At 25.4% G+C, this 26,464-nt stretch overlaps 2 protein-coding genes and 1 long non-coding RNA gene across 3 annotated transcripts in view; 1 reads left to right on the top strand and 2 right to left on the bottom strand.

The window, feature by feature from the left end:
- The window catches only part of LOC114130289 (eukaryotic initiation factor 4A), an 88,520-nt gene extending 70,232 nt beyond the window's left edge, over positions 1-18,288 (bottom strand). Inside the window, exon 1 of the mRNA XM_050202906.1 lies at positions 18,275-18,288. The gene's annotated coding sequence lies outside the window, so the exon portion shown is untranslated. The remainder of the gene's footprint in view (positions 1-18,274) is intronic.
- LOC114130288 (uncharacterized) lies at positions 59-12,131 on the top strand. The gene is made up of 5 exons (XR_003592907.2): positions 59-768; positions 1,362-1,495; positions 11,553-11,754; positions 11,815-11,858; positions 11,937-12,131. It is a non-coding gene; the product is annotated as an uncharacterized LOC114130288 (long non-coding RNA).
- LOC114130287 (SH2 domain-containing protein 4A-like) lies at positions 4,380-26,464 on the bottom strand. Its single transcript, XM_027995229.2, has 9 exons — positions 26,143-26,464; positions 9,150-9,328; positions 8,909-9,065; positions 8,304-8,502; positions 7,926-8,073; positions 5,931-6,033; positions 5,687-5,817; positions 5,388-5,585; positions 4,380-4,713 (listed from the first exon to the last, which is right to left on the bottom strand). Exons 2-9 carry the CDS (start codon positions 9,319-9,321, stop codon positions 4,589-4,591), a joined length of 1,233 nt encoding a protein of 410 aa, XP_027851030.1. The 5' UTR covers positions 9,322-9,328; positions 26,143-26,464; the 3' UTR covers positions 4,380-4,588.

Here is a 26,464-nt window from a genome sequence, read left to right as displayed (position 1 = left end):
TTCCACTCGAACGTTAAACGTGGGCAGTTGTCGTATAGTAGCAGTAAACAGTAAGTAGCAGCTGTTAAATGGTAATAAAACAAAAACCCAATGTCATTTTTATAGGCTTATAAGTTATAGTTACTCATTCCGGGCTAGGCCAAAAATAGTGTAAACAAGTTTAATATTAAAATACAGCAATGAGTAATGCACCGATGCATTTTTTGTCGATTCAAGTATTAATTCATTATTTATATTTCAAAAATACGATAAGGCTCAAGTACGCGTTAATGTTAATTTTTAACTACCTATCAACCTATCTGGTTATTATTCGAATACAAGTAGATTTACATTTAGTTTATAAAATAATCCGAATGTACCGGTGTAGATTTCTAGACGGATTTGCTGATTTTCTAGTTGGTGGCTAACATTTTTTAATAGCAATTTTATCGTTTATCAAGTTAACGAAGAAGCTGGTAATAAAAACCTAAGACTATAATAATCACTAAATAATAATACCAACCTATAATTATAAATTATGATGTTAAATTTTCATTTTTCAACGATAATACGATAAATGCCGTTACCTATAGGTAGTAGGTACTACTTATAACATATACTTTATGGTTTTATGTAACACAACTACAAAAATATGAAATTACGATTTACGAAATGATATTTTAAAGATGCCTATTACCTACCTATCTAAATATTCTGAATCATGATCACTACAATATTACAGCCTTCAAGGTCCAAGGCAGTTTACTGACTGATGTTTCTGCTTAATAGGTAGGTATATTAGGTACATATAATATTATTGTATATTTGTATATTATATATTATTATACTTGTAAATATGTATTTGTTAAATTTACATATTGATATTTACTTAAATTATGGTCTACTATTAATAGCATACCTATACAGCTATACATAAATGTTATATGTGGAGGGATTAATTAAAAATCCTTAACCCACAAAATAGGCGTTTTATGGATATAGGTAATATATTATTATATAATAACAACAATTTTGTATTGTTATTATATAACGTCAATTAGGTAATTAAGTATCAAATTATCAAACTTGTAATAATTTTTAATGTGTAATGTGTATAATATCTTGGAATATTTATTAAAATATAATAATTTAAAATAAATAAATAAAATACATGAAAACGTTCGTAATGAACAACGAATTATTATTTACTAGAAGTGTTTGTTCTATATACCTAATGCTTGTTCGTAGTCCGGAAACGTTTTAAACTGTCACATAAAAAACGTCCACGGTTCCTATGTTTTTTTTTTTATTATTGATTTTCATAACCAATTATTCACTTGATATTAATTTTTATCTAATAAAAAATATTTTTTATTTTTTAGGTGTTGTTAAAGATTCAGCTGAACCCTCTAACAGATGCTCCAGTTGCTCCTAACATAAATGTGTCTGAAATACCGACTGGTAGTTCAGTAGACAATTGTCAATGGTGTAGATGATGATGAAAAAGATAAAGAAAGTAAGATTTATTTTAATATTATAGAAATTTGTTTGGTGAGCAGTAAAAAAAAGTCCATAAGCTCCAAAGAAATAATTATATTGTTTCTTTATAATAATAATCTAATATTCTAATAGTACACGAGAAAAAGTAAAAATTTTCAACTATTTATTGCGCGATCGATCGATAATGTTAAAATTAATTTTTATAACGATCGACCTATATTTCAAGAAAGATCGACTGGGGACCCTTACTATAATAGATGTGTTAAATTTGAATGCAATGATAAAGGTATCATTGCATACAAAAAACGATTATGAACGGATATGATTTGTTAGCCTATAGGAATGTATATTTTCCACTGGGTGGTGAAAAAGGTGGTTTGTGTTTTTTAATGACCTGAATACCTCGAAATTAAATCATGTACAGATAATCCTAATTTAAACTTCTGGTGTAATTAATTGATAGTAAATCATTATTTTTGATGCGTGAATTATTGATTTCGTTAAAATTTAAATTTTAGATAACATTTTTTTAATTCGCCGATCAGTGGCGCCGACTTGCATTTTATTAGGTGGGGTAAAGTATAAAAATTAGTTACCACCGTCCACCACCCACCAAGTTAGAGCAAAATAATGACCAGCCACATAACTATATTGTACATTTAACTATCACATATTCACATCTATCGTATTATAGTTAGGGTTACCAACTTTTTAAATTTAAAAAACTGGACATCTACTGAAAACCTTTTTTTTAGTCGTCATAAATTTAATTTATGAAAATAAATAATATAAATATTTATTATTATGAATAATTAATTGTTTTATTAGTTCATTACTATACTTTTGATAATACAATAAATAAATAAAATTATATAAAACATATTGTAAAATATTAATTAAATAAATGAATAAATAAATAATTAATTATGGCGTCCAGTTGAAAGATAACTGTACACTGGACAGGAACTAGAAAATCTGAATTGTCCAGGGGAAAACTGGACGGTTGGCAACCCTAATTATAGTATCTGACTGTATACCTACAGATCGACTGTCGGGTAATTAGTATATTCTTAAGATTTACAAACAACAAGAGTGTCAAGAGTGTCAATTTATACTCTCGCCCTATAAGACCCAACCACCCGAGACTCACCTAATTAAATAGAGAGGCGAACCGCTCCATAAAAGTACGTGTTCGGTGCCACTGTGGCCAACGCTCAATTTCTATTATAATTATAGTAAGCCAAACTTATGGAAAATTTTTATTAAATTTTCAATTCTTAGTTACTTTTTTTTATTTTATTTAAAATGAGTATTTACAATCGGTATACTTATAAATTATAATAATACAATAAGTAAATTTTGACAACTTAAGAGTAAAAAAAGGACAAGTATGGTTGATGGAAAGGAGCGTCCAACGACACCAATTCAAATTTTCGCGCTTATCAGGTAACAGGTTAGGTTAATTATGAAGTAAGTCTTAGCTACTTATACAATGTTTTTTATCAATTTAAACTACAAAATAGTTTGCAAATGTTCATGATTTTGAGTTTGACAGATTTTTGTCATTGTTAGAACTTCAAACATTAATAAAATTGCGTTTATGTATTCTTATAATTTTTTAATCACTATAAAACTAACTTATGAGAAACATAGTATCAAATTTTCAAGTATTTTGACTAGGTTAAAAAATTTTTAAAGATATTCATAGAAAAAAAATAAACAAAAATGAATATTTCAAATGCTTATAAATAGCATTAAAATAAGCGAAATATTTTGAAAATTAAATTATATAAATTAAATTCTAATCTAAATAATTGGTGAAATTTTCAAGCATCTTCGACTTATACTTTTTGAATTATAACAAATATTTAAAATCTGTTGTCAGTTTAAAAAAAAAAATATGACAAATGTTTATAATGCCATTGTATACATTCATACGTACCTCGAACTTTTAACTTCAACTTCAAATTAACCAAGCCCGAGGAAAACCAAATTTGACTCTATTTTAAATAGTGTATTGGAAAATTGTTAAAATATATTTATAAGGGACACATTATATATTGAAGTCCAATTGTGTTGCGTATTATGCAGGTAAATGGTAAAACGTGTACGATCGTGTTATTTAGTCGAGCGTAGGTAGTATTATTGCCTCTTTTGAATCGAAAAAGGTAAGCTGGGCGTAATTATTGTGTTACACACGATATTTCGTGACACAGAAAAATTATTTAGGCCTCCTTGATAGCATTTACGAGTATTTTAATTTATATCCAAAGGCTGGACCCGTTTTGTAGCTCTTTTAAATAAGTTTGATTGCTTCAAACTTAGGACTATAGGGAGGTTCGAATTAGGTTGACGTTATTTGAGATTGCAGTACTAATATATTCTAAGAATACAATATATAAAACCTAAATAATATTTTATATTGTCACTAGACTCCAAAATTCCAAAAACAATTAATTATTTTAAAATTTTTTTAAAAAAATCAGTATTAATTACAATGTCAACTTTTATATTATTTTATAAAATAAAAAATAAGTAGGTGTATTAAATTTTTTTTTTTAAACCTATATTTTTATTACATATAAAATAATAAATGTGAGATGTATTTCAGATATTTTATATTTTTATTAAGGTACCTATCATCAAAAAATATAGGTAGGTATAATCAATATTATATATTTATATATAATATTTTATTATTCATTTGACTAAATGTTGTTCTATATTTATTTTTTTTTTTTACGAGACCATATAATTTTTGAACTAGAACTAATCGATTATAATTTAGTATATTAGCTGTATATAATATATATTAGTAAATTCTATATGCAGCTATATAGTGATATAAACAAAATCGTAAAAATCAGTACTTAAAATAAAATAAACGGAATAGGTAGGTATACCTATAATTTGTGTATTTTATTAAATCAATACAAATTAAAAACATGTTTATAAGTAATGGTACTTCTAAGTTCTAAAATATAATATAATATGTAAGAGGTAAGAAAATATATTTTTTAAATATTTAAGTATGAGGAATTACAATTTATTTTATATTAACATAAAAATATATATTCTATAAATATAGTAGAAATCATTAGATTAGTATTCATGTTTTCAATAAGCCTTGGAAAACGAGAGGAGGCAAATTTGTTGTACGATTACATGGTCTTAGTAATAATTCTTCCCCAGTCTTGGTAATTGGCATTTTTCGATGATAGTTGACTAATTCACCTAAAAAAAGATAATATTTTATGTTATAGTGTACCTACCTATATTGTGCAATATACGAAAGTACTACAAAAAACTGTATGATTTAGATACTTAAAAATTTTAAATTTAGTATTATAATATATAATAATATTTAACTTTGATAAAACTGTACATTAATAATAATTAATTTCAAATTAATAAATTCAGCAATATTTGTATAATTAAATGAAAAATTATAACAATTTAATTATGTTTATTATGTGTGCAGTATTTTGTAGTCCATATATGTTAGAATTTATTGTATCATAACGTTAATATTAACTTTATTGTTATCCATCTCTTTTTAAAAAAAATTTAGAACTTTTTTAGGACGTAATGAGACATAAGAAATGCATAAACAATTTCACGTAGCATATTAAAAAACGGAAATCGAGTTCGGAAGATACTTTGAACAGGTCACTTTCGATTTTCTCAATAATTTTTCAATTAGCGCTGGAAAATCTACTGACAACCGTCAAAAATGTTTCATAAAGCACGGTATTTATTGATCTCCGTTTCAAATTGTTTTTTTATTGTTGGTATTGGGTAATGATTAACGACGTCACATTTTAATTAAATATCACAATAGTAATTGTGATACAATTTTATAAACATTTTATTTAAATTTTTAATTAAAATAACTTAAAATAACTCACTCAGTGTGTTATGAGATATTTGATTAGTCCCTAAAAACTGATAATGGCCATTAGATGCATCTACCAAATAATGTTTGCAGCAACCGTGATCTTTGTATGTGATGGCGTAGCCCCAAATTCGTTCAGATAGACGAACTAAAAAGCTACCCACTGGTTCGTTGTTGAGTAAAATCTCTGCTTCTTGTCGTGTTATAAGACCTAATATTTATTAATACAAATTATTTAATTGAGAAAAAGTAACTTATATACATTTACTAGTATAATATATTATATTTCTATTTAAATTTTATTAGGCACACCGTGGAACCAAGTGGCTATGGCATTTTTATCTTTTTCAAATCCAGCTCTTCTAGGTATTTCTTTAGCTCTAAACCATTCAACAACAGCTTTTTTACTTGGTGGCTTGGACGAATTCGACACAAACATTACACTAAAAACATTTATTTTCACTTTATACATATCTGTATGTATTATATACATATACTGTTTTTGCTTTGAATATGAATAGGTAATATAATACTATACATTCTATATGATACTTACTTAGAAGGTTTTTCTGTAGTACTTAGAAGTGATTTTCTATGTTCTTCTCTAGCTTGACGTGCAATTTGTCGAATTTGTAATTCAACTTCTTTAGCTTTTTGTTCTAAAAATATTTAAATTTCTATAAACATTTTTTTTAACTAGCAATTAAAAATTAGAAAGTATTCTAAAAATATTCTATTAATTTATAAAATCACAAGTTTTAATGTAAATCTATGAAAAAAATCATTTTTTTTTATTTTTATTATTATTGTTTATTGAAAAAATTAATTTTTTTATCAATATAACCTTATCTTAATTATTGCGAAATTATTCTTTATTATGACAACAAATATTAGGTACTAAACTTATATAACATTTAAATTATTAATTAATTATATATTTGTATAAACTTCCAAGTTACAATATCTTTGGGTTTAAATAATTAGGTACCTATCTATTTTGTAACACGTCATACGTCATACAATATAATGCAACTTTTTTTGCTAGAATAACGTTAATTAATTTAATTATTTAAGGGGATATTGGAGCAAATATTAAAATACAATTATAGGTTTAATATGTACCTAAGTAATTTTTGCTTTTGAGTTACTTAATTAGGTATATTAAACAGTTAAGTCTATTACATGTAATTACATATTTCGAATTTACGTTCAATGAAAGCCGAAGTTTTAAACAATTTTATTATGTATAATAAAATGCATTAATAAAATAATACATAGGTATATAAGTTAATATGGTTTAGGTTAATTATGGGCAATTAATAGTTAAACGATGTACTTGGAAATCCAAGTAAATATTAATCAAGTACCAATATGGTAGTTTATAAATATTATAAAATAATTTAACATTTAATTCTTTTAGTATTATTACAATTAATTATTATACTAACTAGGAATTTAGATACTGAATGAGACACGAATGGAATATAACTAATAGTGATGATACAATGATCTATTACAATGAATGTCATTATGATTATTTGTATAATATAATATAGATAGTTATTTTGTATCACTAAAACAAAAAAGGTCTTCTTTAAGAGGTGAACCTGACGTTTTTGAAAATTTAAACGGGGTCATAGAATAAAAAAAGGCTGGGAACCACTGGACTAGAGATTCCGAAAATTTTTGCGGTATTTAGGAAAACTTTTAAATTTTGTATATCTACAACATTCTAGTGACTTTTTTTTACGTTTTATTGTTGTCTGTTGATCGCTATCTTTACGATAATTTTTAGTTTGGAAACGTCGTAGTGACATCATCAGATCGTATCACGTCACTGTAACTTTAGTAATCGCGTAAACCACGTCGAACGTGGATCAATGATAAACTAAATTCAAACCTAATGTAATAAATATAAAATTTAGACTTAAAATTAAATATAAAAAATACTGAATAATGTACTTATATTAATACATTATATATTTATACACTTATAACTTATAAATAATGAGTTATAATTAATAACAATTAGTAGTATTTGGAAGATAATTATGTGTTATAATATTATATATAAGTAATATGATACTGAATATAATAACTTAATTCCAGTAATTTCTAGTATTGTTTTATTATTATTTAATATTTATGTACGATTATTTTCATTTATACATTATTTAAATTAAACACATTTCAAGGTTTCTAGCTTTTTAAGATTATTTTTACTATTATATAATATTATGAAAACAAATACTGTTTAAAAGTATAATATTGTTCGTTGTTACTTTTTAAAGGTATTTTATTTATGTAACTATTATTACTTTATCAGTATTCACTATTCAGTACAATCAATACCTATAGGTATTAGGTATAGATTATAGTCTGTTATTAGTCATAAGTTAAAAATTATATCTCCTGATTTATTTTATATAGTTTATTACTCAAGTAAAAATATAATAGACGAGCATAACATATTGTCATGAAAGTATAGATAAATATTTTAATTGTATTGTAAATTAATATTGTTATTTGTTACATTTTGCTTAGCGCTTACTCTGTTCTCTCCAAACAATTTCTTGCTTTTTATCTGCTTCTTCGGCTTGTCTCTCTTCTTCTTCTTTTTTATTTTTCATTTTGTTATAGATTTCCGATGTTCGTTCTTCCATTACTCTCTGTTCCCAATTTCTCACACGCTCGGACACCTGTACAACAGTTCAATGAACTTTATGTTCAGGGGCTCATCGAACGATTGGTTCCACTCATACGTATATACGAATATACAATTAGTAATACAAAACATACACAATATGATCAGAAGGCTGCATTATACATCATATTATGTTATATCGTATAATTCTAAGTATCGTTCATATATATAGTCTCATAGACTTAGGTTATTTTATTATTATGAAATATACTATAAACTAAATACTTTGTTGAATGACAGTTCTTTTAAGGCACCACGTATTGGTTGTGTGGCCACACATGGTTTTCTTGCATTTCTAGTGTTCAGATCTTCTACGGAACAGTAAATCTCTTCAGTCGCATGTGAATATTTAGTTTCAGGTGGATTAAATTGAGTTTTTGCTTTGTTTTCCAACATTGCCATTAACTCAGATTCAACTTTTAATCTAATCAATAAAAATATAAAATAAATTATAGGTACTAGCTATAGTTCGATTGATTTTGATATTTGTATTATAGCTTATAATTTATTTAAGCTAAAAATTAATAATATGAGTCATTAAAATTTATAATTACTTATACATGTTAATATACCATGTATATTATATTATATACTATAGTGGTATATAATAATATATACAAACCATTTTTTAGATAATAATTATAGATATACATATAAAATTATATTTATTTTTATTTAACGATTTATAATAAACATCAGTATAATATTTTTTTTTTTTTTTTTTTTTAGTAGTAATTACTATACCATCTCACTAAGGGAAGCACAATTTTTACACTATTCTTCCTTTCTCCGAAAATATAAATTTTTTTTATATATTAATGAAAACAAACCGCAATTGTTCAGTCTCGTGTTCTGCTTGTAGTCTTGCAGCTTCTCTAGCCTCTTCTTCAATTATTTGCTCAATAGTCTTATCATCTTTATGCTCACCCATGATCCATGTCCAAGGATTACCATTTGCATCCAACATCCATTGTACTTTTTTGTTATCTTAAAAAAAAATCTCAGTTAATTAAAAATCAATTTATTATACACGAAATATTATTATTTCAATATTTGTGCATTGAATTTTACTTTTTTGACGTTTTGGATAAGCAGGCTTGATGCTCTCGTTATGATCCCATATACTCCAACGTCGAACTTGCTCTTCGCGCATTCTACAAAAAAGAGTTTGTTTTTGCGTTTCATCTAATTCCGCCAGCAGCTCTGGATCAACATACATGTCTTTAAGAATCTGCTGAAGCATGGTGAATCTAAAATTTTTAAAATAAGACATTTAGATGGCCTGTTTAATAGTTTTTTAATGTAGTATTTTTCTAGTTAAACTATGGATAATTGATTTTTGTTGTATACGTATATTTAATTTATTTTATTTTTATAACGCATCGTTTAGCAACTCGAAGTGAAAGTGAACCTACTGTATCTTATAATTTATTTTTATTTTTAGATTGCCAAATAAGTTTTAGAATTGTTTTTTTTCTTTAAAAAATATTTTTAAATAAAAATTATTTTATACCATGCTATTCTAATTATTAAATATACTAGCTACGTCCTATCTAAAGTTGTCTTTTACATATTAATTTATTTGGTAGTTGTCATATAATTAAGTACTTATCACATTTTATACCAATAGTTCAATTATTAGTGATTTCAAATTATTTTAATTAATTATAAACTTCGGGTATAAATATAAAACAATTAAGAATTATTATCGATTTAGTAATATTACAGTAGCTATATAGCTACTGTTTTATTTTATTTCAATATGCGTAGGGTTAATGAGTATAATTCATTTCTGTTCTGCTTAGCTGAAGATAATGTATTTATAAGATAATCATTCTAATAATGAAGTTTTAGATCGTTTACGCAATTGTACCTATTATTATTTATTATTACACAGAGAAAGTAACTCGTATCTACGAAAATACGTATGTTATACTGTTATGTTTATTCAGTTATTTCTTAATCTTTATAAATTAAAAAAAAATCTAGTTTGTTCCAGTCTTTTGAGTTTTGACATATACCATAACTTATGTTATTAATATTTTACTGATGTGCAAAAGTATATTGGTACAAAAATGACATTAATATACCTATCACTAATGTAGAAATTGAAATTTACATAATTTACACTCAGTATAAAAAAACATAATGATTAGTGTTAATTACCGACAGCTATCCTAAGTCCTAACTTAATGTATGTTTTTTGCTATTAACATAATATTATAATTTATATTTGTAACGGAAAATTACTAACAGAAACTGTATTCTGCAGAATCTATTCATCTGGAACATAGAATAGTTCTTTGTATTCAATATATAACTCGGCTACTCTTACGTGTATAGACTTCGGTAGAATAACAGTTCAGTAATATTTATAGTATACCTATATACTTGTTAAATACATATATAATATAGTAATATAATAATATAATATACTATATTTGGTACCTACATAATATATGGCTAATATATAATATATGTGCTATTCAACCAGGGTCACTTCCGCGTCAATATTTTAGTAGGTACTTATATAGAAAGCGTGTCAGGGCTAATAAATAGGAGCTTAAAGGTCCAAAGAAAAATTACACAGTATTTACGTCATTACTCGTTATATTGATAGTTTCTATATTTATCCCATTGTTACACTTGAAAACTGAAATAATAATCAGTTCTTTATATTGACGGGTTTATAATGCACTTGATTACACTTCAATGCGACGGATACGTCATATGTCTGCTGTCATATTTCAAATAGTATCTTTTTTTTTTTGTTAAGAAAGTGAATATTTACTATATTTTATAGATAACTATACAACCGATAAAATATATATCTACCTACTGCCAAGTATATGTACAATAAGATACGTTGACTTGGTGGCTGAAGTGATGAGGTTGTTGGGTGTACATTGGACATCGGACAAAAACGTAATCCACCAATTATCATTTAAAGAAATATCTAAAAAATATAATTATTACATAGAATTCTCAATTTCTCAGTTCTCACCCTCGATTGTGCATTAATGTTTTTGATATATTTATTTTTAATAAGTTGTGCAATATAATTATTATGTTACTATTGGAAATAGGTAAATATTGTATGATATTAGATTATATCCACGTTGTGTTATATTATAACTATTAATTATCAATATGGACGTAGCAAATTTTTTTTCATTTATTATGAGTATTAATTCACGTTAATGATATATTATTTATTTATGGCTCTTATACTATGACCTATATAGTATATTATATGTAAATACACATAAAACGCATATCTACATAAGTTTGTGTTTTATATGACGTACATCCATTGCGGATATATGCTTTGAATTTTTTATCATCGAAAAGAAAAAACGGATGACAATAAAAATTTACAATATATATACAATATAATATGTTTTTTAGTGAGATATAACTTATAAAATACGTGTAATAAATAAATAATATAATAATACAATTATTATGCTTTAGGTGTTACGACTAAATATCAAAATATTATATTTATGAGTTTATGACGTAAGTTGTACCTAAGTGAACAAAATATCATTTGCATTTTTCTTTCCGTTCACATACCTACTTGGACGACACGCATTGTATACATAGATACTGGAGAGACATGGATAATCTAAAATACATTAAATGTATTGTAATCGCACGAACGTCATATGTCGAAGTAAATAATATTTGACTAAGGAACAATTAGGCACTAGTAACATGCAATTGTAACAAACAGGCACACGGAAAATTAAATGGTAAACATGGAACGGCGTTTTATAGGTATCTCGTGAAATGCTAATCATGCAGTTGTCACCGTTGACTATAATTATTATACTGTGTAAAAATTTGAATTTCTAGAAAGCTGTCGCGCTGTCACAGGTGTAATAATAATAGGAAATAGTATGTTCCTACCTATAGTCATCATTTGCACAATATCTGTTTATCTGCATCAAAATATCATACATTGTTTGTACATCAATATTTCAAATAATAAAATGATATGAAAATATTGAAAACTATATAAATTAAAGGTAAATATCGAATTTTAAAAGAAGTTTTAATTTACAATTTGGGATAAATTTTAAAATCCAACATTCGTACTAATTCACATAATATATAATAAATATGTAACAAAACAAGCCGTAGCCAGACCAAATTTTCAGGTGGACTAAGCAAACTTTGGGGGGAGGGGGGGGTGGCATTATATATAAAAACAATGTCTTTCTAATATTATTAGGGGGGGGTGCAACGGCCCCCCCCCGTGGCTACAGGTCTGTAACCAAATAGCCTTTCGATGTATAAATTTCATTTCGGACGAGTGGTATGAGTTATACAGTTTTTTAAATTTAGACATGTAAATGTTGATTCACTACTAAACTTATATAACTAATAAACCACTAATTGTTCAAAATTTGATTTTTTGCAACAAAATACTTTCAATAATTTTCTGTTTTGAAATGTGAATTTAAAAGTGTATGTTTTAATCATTAATCATTCAAAATAGTGAACAACTTAAAAAGTATCATTATTTTCCAAAATTCATTTTTTGTAACAACTTAAAATTATATAACAAAAAGTGTTCAAAAAAATTAGTTTTTTTTTCTAAAATAATGAGTTTAATTTAATTAATTCGTAGGTATATTATACACCATTTAAAACAAAATGGCTTAAACAATTAAATTTGAAATAATATTAATAATAGTCATAATTATAATACATATAATATACATATTTTGGGATATTTATTGTATTATACATACTTGCCAACAATTTTGATTGTTGATTTTTACATGATTTTACCGATTATTGTATTAGGTATATTTCTCTTAGTGATCGTTTATTTTGATATTAATACTATGTGTTCAGAGGTTTACACTTCATAGCGAGAAGTTCAGTTAGAAATACAAAATTAAATAACTTCATTACAATATTAGTGTATATATGTACCGAGGTGGAGTGCATTTAACAACTTTAACATAACAATAAGTAAGGTACCTACGACCTACCTATTATCTAGTTTTCGAGTGTCACACGACCAGTTGACTTAACGCGTAGGTTATTCGTTATCGATATGACCATCTGAGCTTATGTAATATTCTTATACATATATATATCAATGAAATTTACAATCGCCTAGCCCCCTAATCGATCGTGTGGTCGGACTCATTGTTTGGCGTGACAATGGCTGCGACGGCACGTCTTATAATATTATTATGGTGTATCGCCTGTGGACAGAGAAAGAGTGAGAGAGAATAGAAGGACTATATCGTTGTTGTCGTTATTGCATTGACACGGTGTCTGTGACAATAAAAAACTGATTATTTCCACCGCCGTCGGATAAATAACGATTTTCCGCATTGCGATCGATAATCAGATCTGCGCCTTCTCTTTATCTCCTTTGCTATTAAATATTAATAATTTATTCTAAACGAACTATTTCGCAAAAATAATTGATTTCAAAGATTCTGTCGTGTATTTACTATGTAGCTACTTACACATATGTATTATACCACAAGTGGTATAGTGCTTGGATATGCAAAAAAATTTTTTACGAATGACGCTTTTAGATTCTGAATGGAGCGAGTCATCGTGTATAATATATGAGTATGATATTATAAGCGACCTGACAGTTTTTAGCTTTTAGTATTTATTTACTAAATGCAATGCATAGGTTTTGAACACAGGCTGTTTTCGCCTATGATATTTATGATTGTGCTTAAATTAATATTCAATATACACACCCGACTTGTTATCGACTATCGAAACTATGAAGAACGGTGTGCTGATACTATTGGACAATGAACACCATACGGAACCAGAGATCTTAAAAAAATGATTTAGCGGTGCGGGTGTATATTATAAATTATAATACACGTAAGATATAATTTGAAGTTAGCACAAAGTGTGGGATTATAATGATTATATATACGTATTATATAAAATACAAATATAACGACTCATCTGTTCATATTACAATTGTATACATTTACAGGTAAATCGTACCCACTGACTACTATATAGTTAATAGTTTAATACATATATAGCTTTAACCTTAGGATTATCATAAACACATAACATTATGAATAGTAAATGAAATCGAAGTGGACTTTAATACAGTAGGTATACGGCCTTGCCGTGATAGGAAACTGCGTGGAATATTGTGGGAATCATCAAATTAATAAAATTGAGCATACATGTATGATAGTCATTGATCGCAATTTATATTATTTATTAGGTACACTATTTGGCAATATTATCGTTATTACGTAAACCACGTAATAATCATTATACAAATGCTGATATTCGATAAAATGGTACATCTATCCAGCTGCTGTGTTACGAAAACTTTAATAAAGCACATAGACCAATAAATGTGCTTTTCAATCGATAGGAATGAAATTAGGTAGATACTAGCATAGTAGCATATTGTATAAAAGTTATAATAACATAGTATTATATAGCATCGTGTCGGATCTGTCATCTGTAGGTAGACCCACTGATCACGCTTAGGTATAATTTTAACTTGTACAATTTTTACGAACTTCATCTACATTTTTATAATTGATTTTTTTAGTTGATCAATTCATTTGAATAATACACTCAAGGCTCAACGCTGTGTAATATCACTAATATCGGAGACAGGAGTAGTATATATTATAGAATACAGCGATATGCCTATGATAAATATATTTCAGTTTAACCGCTTTATAAAGAATTTTAATTGATTTATTGACCATACAGCGATCAGCGTTACTGTGAAGTTTTACTTGGATTTATGGTTTATAATATATATTACATTATTGTATAATGCTGCGGAGTCTGCAAGCAAACATAAGACTATCATTATTTTTTTAAACAATAGTTTTATAGAAATAAAATTAATTTTATTAGATTGTACCAATTAAATGCTGGGTGGAACTGTGGAACAATAATGAACGTATTGATTTTACAAAAATAAGTTTCTTTTTGTGTATGAGTCACAATAATTTGTTAATAAAATACTTCTATTTTTTCACTTTGAGGGTAGTTTTGGTTAGTAAATTGGATCTAGTTTGTACTTTAATGAGGTCGAAATTAAAAAATCTCAATGCTTTTATTATACCTGAGAAAATCAAACAATAAATTAAGAAAAACTAGAATTTTTATATAAATCCAATATTATTATTACCTATAATAATTGTTTTGAAACTACGGTCACCGACATTTATACAGTCTTCGTACAGAATCGTTTTTAATCGCACACAATGGATTATTATCGTTAAATTTAAATTTAACAAAATCCACTATGATGTTTTTTTCAATAACAACTTCCATTCGATACATAATATACAGGATAGTGGTACCCACTTGCCTACCTTTTTTATTTTTAAATTAATTTACTAATATACCAATACCATATGTCTGTATATAATAGTGACTTAAACGTGTTTAGGTATTTATCGATGATTTATAATATAATAATTAACTATTATTGTCTTAAAATGTATAGCTTTTATGTATATCCAATCATTAATTTAGAAATAATGTTCGGTTGTTCGGTACTCTATTAAGATGATTATTTCTAACAAAGCTAGAATAAACTTAAACTATACAACTATTTTAATTACAAAAGTCTAATAAATTTCTACATAATCGAACTTCGATAGAAAAAATATTATGTGAAAATGTTAAGAAATAATATTTTTTATTAGGTATACTGTCGATGGGTTACATAGTATTTGTTTCTACAGAAACATATGTTGATGTAACAATTGCTAGCGTCCCAATGATTATCATGCGAAAACGCGTAATTAACTACGGTAGAAATGTATACATATTTTATGAGCCGACAATTTTCAGAATCGCGTAGAGTGTAGACAAATAGTGTACAGGTACATCATGCGGAATCGAGCGCCGTAATATTCTCAGCGCCACCGACAAGTGACTATGTCAGTGGGTACCTCGACTGCAGACAGAGAGAAATGGAAGCGGAAACGTTCACAGCGTGACGAGACGATGAGTTTAGACCAGCTTGTTTAATAAATACTTGTTGGCTGTTACTGACCTATTACATCTATATTGCACGACCGAAATGCACGTAAAAGAATAAGAGAAGCGAATTTTTCGTAACAGTTTAAAATACCGATAAAGAAAAGTAAAATCCACGCATATTATACAGAATATATAGGAATATATTTCTTCTTCAATTTGCAATATTACGTATAACTACATAAGTATACATAATAATATAATAATGATAAATTCTCCTCGCTCTCCTCTATGAACCGTACAAGTGCCATTATACTAAATTACTTGTGTACCTATGGGCTATGGGCATATGGCTAATTTACTGACCGTAGCCTGCATGTTCTTCCAAAAATAGAGATACCGTATTTCTCTATTTCATTTTTTTTTTCAAAAAAAAAAAGACAAACAAATTTTGAGCATTTTCCGCTAATATAGAAATAAGGAACTATTACACTCTTATTAATTTAAATAGACACATATTATCATCCTTTTTTGGCCTAGAGTATTATCCAATATTATTGTTGTTATGCATAGGTAAGCATCAAATATATAAAAAATAATTTAAAACGATTTAAATTTTAATATTTAAAAAAACTAATATATGATCTAAATATTTAGAGGAAAATAAACATGATTCTAGTTAACCATGTGGAAGAAAATGGAAAGTACCTACCTTTCTTTTTTTTTTTTTGAGGAAAATGAACAGTTGAGGAAAACAGTATCTTTCTTTTAACATAAATGGTCACGCTTGACTTAGAGTGGTCATTATTTTTGATTTTTTATCAAATTGCCCCCATAAAAGGCGTAATTGTTAAAAAACTTATGCGATAGTAATACTAGTAATAGTATAAGCATTTTCGAAAATGTTAATTTTTTTATATTTTATCAATATTACCTATAAAAACTCTACAATAAAATGTGTTAAGTCATTAAAAAATGTAGACAACTATAGGCTCCGCTAACTATATACATTATAAAATATAAATTATAATCTCCTTTTTAAGTTTACGTTTGATTTTTGCTCTTACGTCTGCAAATTAAAATTACTACCTACATTATAATATTATTGTATTTAATTATTTCATATTTCGATAACACGCAATAAAGAATTCGTGATAAATTGTATGTAGATACAGACATATAGTTATTCGCCCATATTACATCTCATATGGCCATGCATATTTCTGTTTATAAATAACAAACGTCAGAACATAAACCACATAAATTATTCTAATTATATAACATTTTTATACTCTACTATTAACTAGGTATACATATACAAAATAATAATCAATAATATAAAATAAATTAATGATCTTTTATTTTTAATTCGTGTGAGTATATATTAGATATAATATTTATTGTAACTTGGTGCAACTATTCAAAGTAGAAATTATACACTATACAAGCAAATCAAATTTACTTGCATGATAGTAGTATAATTGAAGTCTCTTCTATCTTTTCGATTGTCTATTCGTGACATGTTGTTGTCTATATAAAGACTCACTATGTATAATTATACAAAGTGATTCATCAAACATCATATTCCCAATTTTTTTCTTTAACAATGATCTCATTAAAATCCTAAGTTTTAAAATCCTTCAAGTGCATTTAAGAATCATAATATAAGAACTAACATTTTTATTTTAATTGTTATGAAAATTATTTTATTTTATTTAAAAAATGTTGGTCTATCGTCTGGGACTCTGAGCTATTAAATGCAGGTCTTATATTTATAATACAAGAATAATAGTTCTTAAAAACAGATAAACAAAAATAAGAAAAATAAAATAGATGTAATATTTCTATTTATTTTTAATTTAGTAGATACTTATAATACCTATTATTATACCTTAATATTTTTAGAAATTTTAATATTGTATTCGGTTAATATTAATTGCAATAATTTTGAAATCATCATTATAACCTCCATGTTTTCCAAACCATTATCATAGACTAATATTGTTTTTAGTGCACAGAGTTAAATAATAACTCAACGACTTTTCATTCAAATTTCGATTTAGCCGCAAAACAATTTTTCAAAAAGTCATTTACTTTACAGTATATAAGAAAAATAAGCTATTCTTATTTTGAAAATTAAAGTTGGTATCTCTAGAAGCTCCTTAAACCGTATAAAAAATATAAGTACTTGATTATATGATCATTAAGTATTATTATGATGTACCTACATACTTTAAAAATGTCAACATTTGAATAAATTTATATTAAAAAAAAATAAATGAGGGTCAGCACAGCATAAAGTGAGTGAATAATTTTGTATATAATATATTAATATATATTATATATAAATATACATATATTGCAATAAGTAATAACTATATAACTATTAAAGGCACGTACATTTTCTCCTCAGAATATTTGTTTTATACTATAACAGTTAGAGTAATTAGAAAATAATCATATTAGTTTATGCATTTGTACCTCATGGATAGCTAAGATATAAGTGATATGACTATTCAATATTATTTTATTCATTGTGAACATAAAAAAAAATAGTTGAGTTATAAAATAGAAATATTATTTTGATTCACAAAAATATTAACGCCATATAAGTATAAGTATCTATCTACATGTCTAAAACATTGTTTACGTTCTTTAAATATGCAAAATAAATCATAAAAAAAAAAAACCTAATGCTATTTCTTTAAGTTATAAAATCTCGGTATATCTACATTATGTTCAATGATAATGATATATCATTACAATGTATAGTGTAAATTATTAGTATATTACGATGTATTATGTTTATGTAACGGTTAAAGTAAATTTAATACGATTCAAATAACTCCATAACAATAATTTGAACGTTAAGAATTTATTCAATAGTATACAAGTATAATCTATATGTTTTATATTATACACATAGCAAATAGGTAAAATGCTTTGTGGTTAATACATTAGAATATACTATAGAGATACACATTAGATTATAGAATATGGAAATTTAAACTAATCTGTAGTAATCACTAATCAATAATCTGTATCAGTATTCTGTATAACTATGAATTTATAGGTATAGTTATAGGTATTATTATAGGTATATTATTAATTATTATAATGCATAGGTGCATAGCAGTATATGATACTATCAATATAAAAATGTTGTGTCTTTATTATAGTTTTACTAGGCACCGCATCATTCAAATTTTATGTTAACTGTAAAGTTTAAAATAACATTTTCCATCCAAACAAAATATATTATTTGTTATAAATTAATTTCTATGGAAATTATCTATTATAATATATAGTGTTATGTATGTCTTATAATTGTATATATTATATATTATTATATACATATATTTATATTTAAGTCTGGCATGTGTAGTGTGCGTGTGTATAAAAGAGAAATCCTTCATTGTGGAGAAAAAAATATACATATATATGTTGGTACATAGAGTACCATTCAATGCAGCTCATTGTACCGTCCATTGTAACGTTTTCCAACAATGCTTGTAACTAAACAAATATTGAAAATATCGTTTCTCAATTTTCTTTGAAGTTATTTATAGAATTTGTCACTATCAGCATTATTCATTATGGTAATTCATATAATTCATTTTGTCAGGGTTTGGTAACGATTGTTAAAAAAAAATATAACCATTAACTCAAATATTGTCACTTATAGTTATACTGCAGTAACGTAGTTTAATGATGCGGATACACATCACGTGAGAAATATCCTTGAATTATGTCATCCTTTTGTTTTATATACGAAAATGATACAAATAAAAACCTCGAGATTTTATAACTTAATTGAAAGATCACGGTGTCTAAGTTTCGTTCTGGCTTCGTTTATTTTACAATATGTAATATATATATTTTTTGGTATTTATTTGTTTGAATAATGAACCAAATCAGATGAGTAATCACTAAGTATAATACAAACAAAACAGGAAACTATAAGTAGGATTTATAGCTAACTATGTTTCACCCAAAATAAAATTAATTTAAATTTGATAATGATACTATGAAATATATAAAACTTTTCTTTTGCTCAATTTGGTAATATAATAAATAATATTTATTAAGAACTATCGGAGTATTGACTGCATTAAAATTTTAACCTAAAATAGCATATATTGTATATTATTCATTCAAATCATAATATTTTTTGAACTAAAGAATAATATTATTATATTATTAAATTAAAATACTCTATAGTACAGGTATTCAGTGTTGATTATTTATTTATTTATTTTATTTATTTATTTCAAATACCACGGGCAATAACCAATAAGCACAGGTCAACTTTAATCATGAAAGATGATAAACTCACTACAGAAATAAATTTAAACATTCCATTAAAAATCTACTAAAATCAATAAATTATTATTGCAACAATAGATTTAAATTATAAGGTTTTTATTTTGTATAAAGTATTATAAATATTAGTTATAAGATGTATATTAATTTATTTAAGTACAACAAATTTCAATCGATTAAAAAGTTAAGATTAATATTTTTTTTTAAAATATAAAATTATTCAAAAAAAAAAATAGATACTATAAATAACAGAAATAAAATCTCAGAATCTAAATAAAATAATATGTTTTTAATCATTAAAAATAAATAGGAAGATTTATTATTCAGGAGTTCTAATATAAGTTAAAAGGAAATATAACTATATATAAGTATAAACAATGTTATCTGATTATATTAAATATATCGGTTAGGGAAGTTCAATTAAATCATGGTTAATCGTGCTAAATATAAACTTTAAAACTTATTTATTTTATTTTAATTAATTGAAAATACTAAACTTATAACATTTTAAAGTAACAATATGAGTTTATTGAAACAAACGTAATATGAAATAATAATAATCTATGTTCAAAATGTAAATAAATTTGAATTTTATAAATTTAGTAAAATTTTAGTTTACAATAAAACTATCATTGAAAAACTGTATTTAAATTTGTCAAGTGTTTATTTATTTTTTATTAAATTATAATGTTTTATAAAACTTTGGAACGCTTATAATTTGTATACCGCACTATAAAATAATTAAGCAATAACTCTTATATGATTGTTCCTATGTAATATGACTCATTTATTGGTGTAAATTGTCACGTATTAAGCTGTAAACTATGAGTAAAAATTTGTTATGAATTAAAATATTTTAAAGATGGTTTCTTTGTATTTTGTTGACTAATAACTGTTGAAGACTACATTTTAATTTCGACTTTTAAAATAAGAGAGTTATATATACCACATATTATAAGTCTAACAGTTGTATTCACTAACATAGGTACCTACGCATAAAATAAATTACAAAGCATAATTCTTTTTACAGAACATATGGATGGTTGAGAAATAAACTGTTTAAAAAATAGAAAGAAACAAAAAAATAAAAATATTTATTAATAAAAAAAAAAAAAAAAAAAAATTATTCGTCATTGTTATAGTTGTTCAGTTGAGCTGTGTAGCGAAGTGTCAACGATTCGGTCAAGGGCAGTATACTCTGTAATATGTGTTTGCTGACACATGGTGCATAAAAAATCACTTTATGAAACGGATCCATTAACTGTATATAGGCGCATAGCAAAGAGTATAGGAACATTTCCAGAGTTTAAACATTTTAGAGTAATTTTATTACTTTAGTTAGTTATTAATTTTTTTTTTTTATATCCATCATCTAATACAGCTGTTTTCAAATGTATAACAGAAATTTACGACAGGAATGCAATGCAATGCACTTATTTTATTTCGTTTATTATACAGGCCCGTATTAGTGTAATGAGTAATCATGATCATTTATTATACAGTATTATGGTAGTTAATGGTATAATAATTAATGTGTGTTATAAGTTATAACGTATAAGTACCTATTAAGTACTAATAATATAATATTTTATATACGTTTACAATATCCAATTTTTATTTTTTGTAGAACAAATTAAAATAACATAATCGGTAGGTATTCACTGTATTTATGATACCTATGCACATTTTCATTCTTATTATTGTCAACCTCTCATTATTATAGTATGTTTTTATTTCTTATAACTTCTTTCGTGATAAAATGAGTTTTCAATGTTTTTATAATGATTCTATCAACTAGCCATAATAAGTATTATCCATATATCAGAAATACATTATGCATGTATGTATATTGTATATCTTTATACATATTATAACATAATATTTAATGTGTACCTATAACTTCATAAGTTTATAATCATAATTTCTAAGTTTAGGTACATCAAGTATTCTATAAATACTGTAGATACTTATGCAAAATTAGTACAAATATGTTATTTGTACCTACAAATCGCTTGGTAGAACATTTTTTACTTTGAATTAAACCTTCTCCATCACAGTCCATATTCTATCTTTTAAAATGATATATTTATATAATCTCAAGAATACCGATATATTATGTGCCTGTACAGTATACATATTAAATAGTTATGAGTCAAGTAACATCCGGCATAAATACTTGTCAAACAAAATATAAAACATTATTTTTCCGGCCAACTGTACTTTATATTCGTGATTCATGCGAAATGTGTTATTACATAGTAATGACAGTAGTGTTATTCTTGAACTAATTATACAAACATAATGGAACCGGTCGAATACAATCCCAACAAAATTTAGTATTTACGTAGAAAGCATGTACAAGTAACGGTAAATAGAAACAATTAAACGAATAAAACAATTCATAACTTATATATTTTTCAACAAGGTCAGATGACAACTTCATACGGGAATAATTTGATTAATGTCTTTTTTTTTAAATTTAAAGTTGATTTGCATTTTACGAGTTTTCTTGTATTTTAAAAACAAAGAAAAATAAGCTATTCAAATACTAAATAATTTAAAATAATTAATTATTATAACACTAAAAGTAAAAAAAAAATGTATATTTTATCTACTTCATTGAATATATAATGTATTATTATTTTTAGTTGTAGCACATCAGATAGTAGGTACAGTAGTTATTTTAAATATTTAAAGTATGAAGTGTTAACAGTATGTATTAATAATTAATATTTCTTATCCAAACTATTAACGTATATAATTTTTATAATTATGTAATAACTGTCGAATTTAAATTTTACCTCCTAAATCCTAATGGTAAAACAAAAAACTGAAAAGTTGTGTAAAATTCATTAAGTATGATTATCGAAACTCAATGATTCTGTATAAATTTGAATAGTTAAATTAATGAGCATTACATTATAAAACTAGGTACCTATTATGTACCAGTATATAAACCTAATATTTCACTAGGTCTTGTAAAGCAAAAAATAAATAAAGAAAGAACTATTCTTTTAAAAATACTAGTTTATGCAATATGTAAATAATAATTGTCAAAAAAACATTTTTTATAAATATTTTCTATTTTCTACATTGAATGTTTGAATGTACCTACTTATAAAAAATTACAATTTATTAAACTACTCGTCTACTAAAAGGCCAACGTACCATAACGACTTTCATGAAAATTGTCAATCCAATTGATTTAAAAATAATAACAATGAATTCAGGTCGAAAGATTTGAAAACAAAATAAGTGAAACTCGTTTTGAGTCTTATTTCCTGCAATATTCAAAACGATCGCTACCATATTTGTTTGATCGCTGATTGCATTATTCACAAAATGTTAAATTGATGTCTAATGTCTTTTGTTCCGATTATGGTATTACCCTTTATACAAGTTTAGACAGTGACGTAGACGTCATACTATTATAACTTATAAGTTATAACACACAAAGACAAAGTAGCAAATGGACACTACACAATAATAAAAAAAAATCCTGTAATTAAAAGATCATGTTCAAGGATTTACAACATGGGCGTTAGCAAAAATATGATACATCTTAGTGACTGCTTATGTATTGTTTATCGAATGATTGAGATGTATCGGTAACATTGTCTATAATTACCTATGTAATATATTAACATATTATGTGAGGTAGGGAACATAGTTACTTATGTTTTAATATGAATGTGATATTTTTTTTCTAAAAATGTCTGTTTTACCATTTATTTTATAACATATTATAATATATGCGTATATATTATAAAATCAATGAAAATAGTCGCACAACAGTACAACACAATAATAATAGTTTTAAAAATTGTATAAATAATATATTATATACATTTAAGAGTTCTAGTATCCATTATCGTTTCTCAAATTACAAATATAATAGAAAGCATGACTTTGAAAGTGAAACAATTGAAAACCTTGTTTTATAAGAATATAAGGTTTGGATATTTAAGAAATTATATAAATTAGTACATGTTGTGTTACTGTTGTTTGTTTTAAAAAGTTGATTAATTAATTTATTAATCATAAGCGTATAGGTTCGTAGGTATTATGTATGTTTAAAAAAGTATGTATATATAGCATCCTATATAATGTTAATAAAATGATTAAATAGTAAAAATGAAAGAAAATATTACTCTGTTGTAATTTATCGTTATAACTATGACTATCAGTATGTTCATATTTACGGATGGTTGCATATTCCCAACATCCAATTACAGACTATATACAGTTTTTCTCCAGCAAAAGATAAAACGGGATCTTCTAGTGGCCCCCCACATTGTAGAACATGTGTAATCCACGAAGCCTATTTTTAAACCATTTAAACTTCCCATGCACGTATGGTGTACTTATACGCTAAAACTTAATAAAATGGTATGTCGTATTTAAAAAAAATATTTTATAAACAGACACATATGTACTACATGTTTACGCGTTACAACATTTTTCAATAAGGGACATTATTTAAATTTAAATTTGTATTATGTCTTGAGAGTTTCTTATTTGAAAATATTAATATTACGTTTACGGTTTATATAAATATGTTTTATTTTAAAAAATAGCAGTTCTATAATATTATCATAGATCATTGTCTCATCGATTTACGATATACGTAATTTGTGTATATATTGTGTGTAAACATTAAATCACTATACAGTATACATTATGTATTAATAATACCAATCTATTATAGGTATAAATATCTCTTATTTGTAAATAATATTGAACATCTATTTGGATGTTGTGGACAGGAAGTTTTTTTATATGTTGTTATTCCATAGCTAAACTTATCTATATTGACTTCGCGATAAGGCAAACATGGTGTATTGGTGCTTAATGTTGTTTCAGTAGTATAATAGTATTTGTTATTCTGTATAATATTTAATTTTAATTTTATTTGATTAAAAAAAACGTACATAATAAAAATAATAATTAACTTAATAAATTTGGTCTTTTAAAAATGAATAAATCCAATTCAGTTAGCAAAAATCACATTTAAAAAGTTGCATAAAAAACAACGTCAACTACAAAAACACTGATACAAAATACAAATTTATAATTTTACTATTTGCTAGTAATTAACAACTACAAAGAAAAAAAAATTTTAAGTCAAGAAAATTTTTGATAGTAATTATTAATCAATTATTTAGTTTTCTTTTTGTATAATTTTATGTGCACATATAGTACCTATGGAATTTATTTTTATTTATGCCTTTATTTTAATATTTTAAATAATTATTCAATATTCATTTTTAAAGTTTTAACGAAACGTACCTATAAATTTTTATTATGTGGTTCACCATTTTAACTATGCGCAGTATCTTACAGTATTAACTGCACAATAATTTTTATTACGTTCATACCTAAATATAACATACCTAAATCGTAGTATGCTTACTAGAATGAATGGTTACTGTTTTTTTAATCTACGTGTTTTTAAATATCAACAACAAATTCATTAGTAGGTGTCTACTAGTTTTATTGAAAGTCATACCTAAATAAGTAAAATGTCAAAATTGTAATTTGAAAATTATATTTTGAAACCCATATACCCAGTGTGAAATTCATTAATAAATAATAATAGCTAAATTTAGGAAATATATTAAATACCTATTTAAATATGTTTGAAAAAATTTAATTAATGCTAAGACAGCGAAACGCTGATAGTTTTCATCAACAATCGACTTTCAGCATATTATAAAATATTATAACTGATAATGTATATCTTAATGTATTAAAGTAGTAATTTAAATTTTACCTCTGTTTGTGTCCAAATTCTGATCAAGTATGTTAATGTTTGAAAACGGTTTTAAAAACAAAACATAGCATTCGAAAAACTAAAAACGGTAGCTATGCAGCGTAGATGCTCCGCAGTTATATTCATCAATGTAGTGTCATCGTCGCACTTCGGGTAAAAACGAAACTCGTTTAAATATTATTGGTGACTTAACGCAACTTAACTACCGCACACTGCACAGAACGACGTCCGCGGGTCAACGTCTAAAGTCTGACTAATCAGTAATCACGACTGCACGAGTTTTAGTTACAACAATGTGCTGTCCATACGAACGACGCCGCCG

Source organism: Aphis gossypii, chromosome 3, assembly GCF_020184175.1.
Source record: "Aphis gossypii isolate Hap1 chromosome 3, ASM2018417v2, whole genome shotgun sequence".
Classification (NCBI taxonomy): domain Eukaryota; kingdom Metazoa; phylum Arthropoda; class Insecta; order Hemiptera; family Aphididae; genus Aphis; species Aphis gossypii.
The sequence above is the reverse complement of the archived record's forward strand: the minus strand, read 5'-3'. Positions and strand labels throughout refer to the sequence as shown.

What these genes read in the sequence shown, in the direction of transcription:
- LOC114130287 (XM_027995229.2), bottom strand. Translation starts at nt 9,321, where the DNA reads ATGCTTCAGCAGATTCTTAAAGACATGTATGTTGATCCAGAGCTGCTG. An exon ending in AATTGTTTGGAGAGAACAGA is followed by an intron (nt 6,034 to 7,925) that starts GTAAGCGCTAAG and finishes AAATATTTTTAG; the next exon opens with AACAAAAAGCTAAAGAAGTT. An exon ending in AATATCTCATAACACACTGA is followed by an intron (nt 4,714 to 5,387) that starts GTGAGTTATTTT and finishes ATCTTTTTTTAG; the next exon opens with GTGAATTAGTCAACTATCAT.